At 58.3% G+C, this 2,092-nt stretch overlaps 1 protein-coding gene across 1 annotated transcript in view; it reads left to right on the top strand.

Annotated features, from left to right (window-relative positions):
• LOC104407931 (probable E3 ubiquitin-protein ligase MID2) overlaps positions 1-1,590 on the top strand; it is a gene marked incomplete at its 5' end in the record, with an annotated part of 7,855 nt that extends 6,265 nt beyond the window's left edge. The window contains 2 exon segments of the mRNA XM_010017346.1: positions 1-54; positions 1,188-1,590. The exon segment at positions 1-54 is cut by the window's left edge and continues 11 nt beyond it. Of these exon segments, the coding sequence (XP_010015648.1) occupies positions 1-54; positions 1,188-1,590 (457 nt within the window).
• Between the last annotated feature and the right edge of the window lie 502 nt (positions 1,591-2,092).

The following is a 2,092-nucleotide window of genomic DNA, read 5'->3' as shown; positions in this document are numbered from 1 at the left end:
TTTCATGGACGGGGCCTGCCACTACTGGGAGGTGGTGGTGGGATCCTCGACCTGGTAGGCAGCAGCCTTGTCCTTCCTCCCTCCCTCTTTGGAGGCCCTCAGGTTTCCCCAGAAACGTGTGGGACACGTAAGGGTTAAAGCCCGAGGGTTTGTCAGAGCTGCTTATGGGCAGGGAGGTGGTTGAGACCTTAAATCTCATGGCTGTGGCTGTCAAGAGGTTGATGAGTTTCTCCTCTCTGACAGAAGCCTTTGGCTCCAACCCAGTGAGGCTGCAAGGTGAAGCTTGTATCTTCATTTCGCTCCCTCACCCCGAGCAGCAGGTCCCCCTGCTTGTCAGGGCATACATCCCTGCACGGTGATGGCAGAGGCAAAGCTTCGCTCACTGCTTGCTCTCCATCACCTTGTGCTGCTGCATGGCTCTGCCCCGGGGAGGCTGCCTCCATGGCCCTGAGCTTTGCTGCTTGCTCCCAGCCATGGCATGGAGCATCTGCAGCACCTCACTGCTCTACCCCCAGGTTGCCCAGGCTGCCCTCAGGCCCCAGCCCTGCAGCTCGTCCTGAATACATGTTAGTGCAGCCTTCAGTAAAAAGCAGTTTCCAGCTTCATCAGCTTGGTTTGTGAGTTGTTTCTCAAGTAATAATTGTGTCTGGAGCTGCTGCTTAGAAATGGACCCGTTCCAGGTGCTGTTTTGCTGGTGACTGGATGCTGTAAGGCCCTCAGAGGAGGAGGGAGCTTTCCAATACCATGCAGCTCCATGGGTCTGCACAGGGCACATGCTGGTGCAGCCGATGGCATCAGCTCTGAGCCCAGAGCCCTGTGTCCCAGGGATGCTCATGGCAGGGATGCTTGCATCAAAGGCAGAGAAGGACCTGCAGCTCTCGGGGCTCCAGTGCCACCTCCTCTCCCCTGGAGCACCAGGCATGGCCGAGGGTGCAGGTCTCACTGTGGGCTGGCAGCTCTGCTTTGTGGCGGCACAAGGAATGGAGCAGGGGGTCAAACGTGCCCAGATGTGACGCTGCTGCCTCTTGCCCCGTTTCATCCACAAAGCTGCTGCCGTGCTGCTTCCACAGGAGAAGAACCCTTATAAAGCAGCCATCAGGGAGGCAGCAGCAGCAGCAGTAGTGTCAGGGCTGGGCTTTGTCCATGAAGTTTCGGCTAATCCAAGCCTCTCCTCTCCTCCCGTGCAGGTACGCCATCGGTGTGGCGTACAAGTCAGCCCCCAAGAATGAGTGGATCGGGAAGAACTCTTCATCGTGGGTCTTCTCCCGCTGCAACAACAACTTCGTGGTGAGGCACAACAACAAGGAGATGCTGGTGGAGGTGCACCCGCAGATGAAGCGCCTCGGCATCCTCCTGGATTACGACAACAACGCGCTCTCCTTCTATGACCCGGCCAACTCCCTGCACCTCCACACATTCGAAGTCTCCTTCATCCTGCCCGTGTGCCCAACCTTCACCATCTGGAACAAGTCCCTGATGATCCTCTCGGGTCTGCCCGCCCCAGACTTCATCGATTACCCAGAGCAGCAGGAGTGTAACTGCAGACCCCAGGAGTCCCCGTACGTATCAGGGATGAAAACCTGTCACTAGGCTGCCCTGCCCTGCCCGTGGCACCAGCGATGCCGCTGATGCTGGTGGTCAGATCCTGCTCCCACAGGCCAGCGCCTCCCACACGCAGCTCAATGAATTCTTTTTAAGGGGAAAGAGGAAGAACCACTGACCACAACAAACCAAACTGCTGGTGGTGAGCTCCGCCTGCGCGCAAGTGCGGCTCCTCAGCAGCGTGCTCCGGCCTCTCCCCAGGCAGGTTGTCACCCAATGGCTTCTCCTCTCCTGGGGCTGGAAGGGCCAGGGTGGGTTGTCGGGTGACGTTCTGAGGTGCTGCAGCTCATGTGTCCCGTGAGGAGCAGGTTGGAACAGGAGGAGTTTGATTTCTGGAGCCTGTTGGTAGCTTATCTCGAGAGCCAGGCAGGACCCGAGTATCGTTCTCCAGGGAGGACTTTCTGCTTGGCTGGAGTTTGGCAGTGTCTGTGGCACGGTGGTCAATTGCATGGCCCCCTCATGCATGGGGAGCAGTGGCGGTGGTGATGCG

The sequence above is a fragment of the Nestor notabilis genome, unplaced genomic scaffold (assembly GCF_000696875.1).
Source record: "Nestor notabilis isolate BGI_N333 unplaced genomic scaffold, ASM69687v1 scaffold16846, whole genome shotgun sequence".
Taxonomy (NCBI): Eukaryota; Metazoa; Chordata; class Aves; order Psittaciformes; family Psittacidae; genus Nestor; species Nestor notabilis.
Note: the sequence above shows the minus strand (reverse complement) of the source record. Positions and strands in the feature narration are given on the sequence as shown.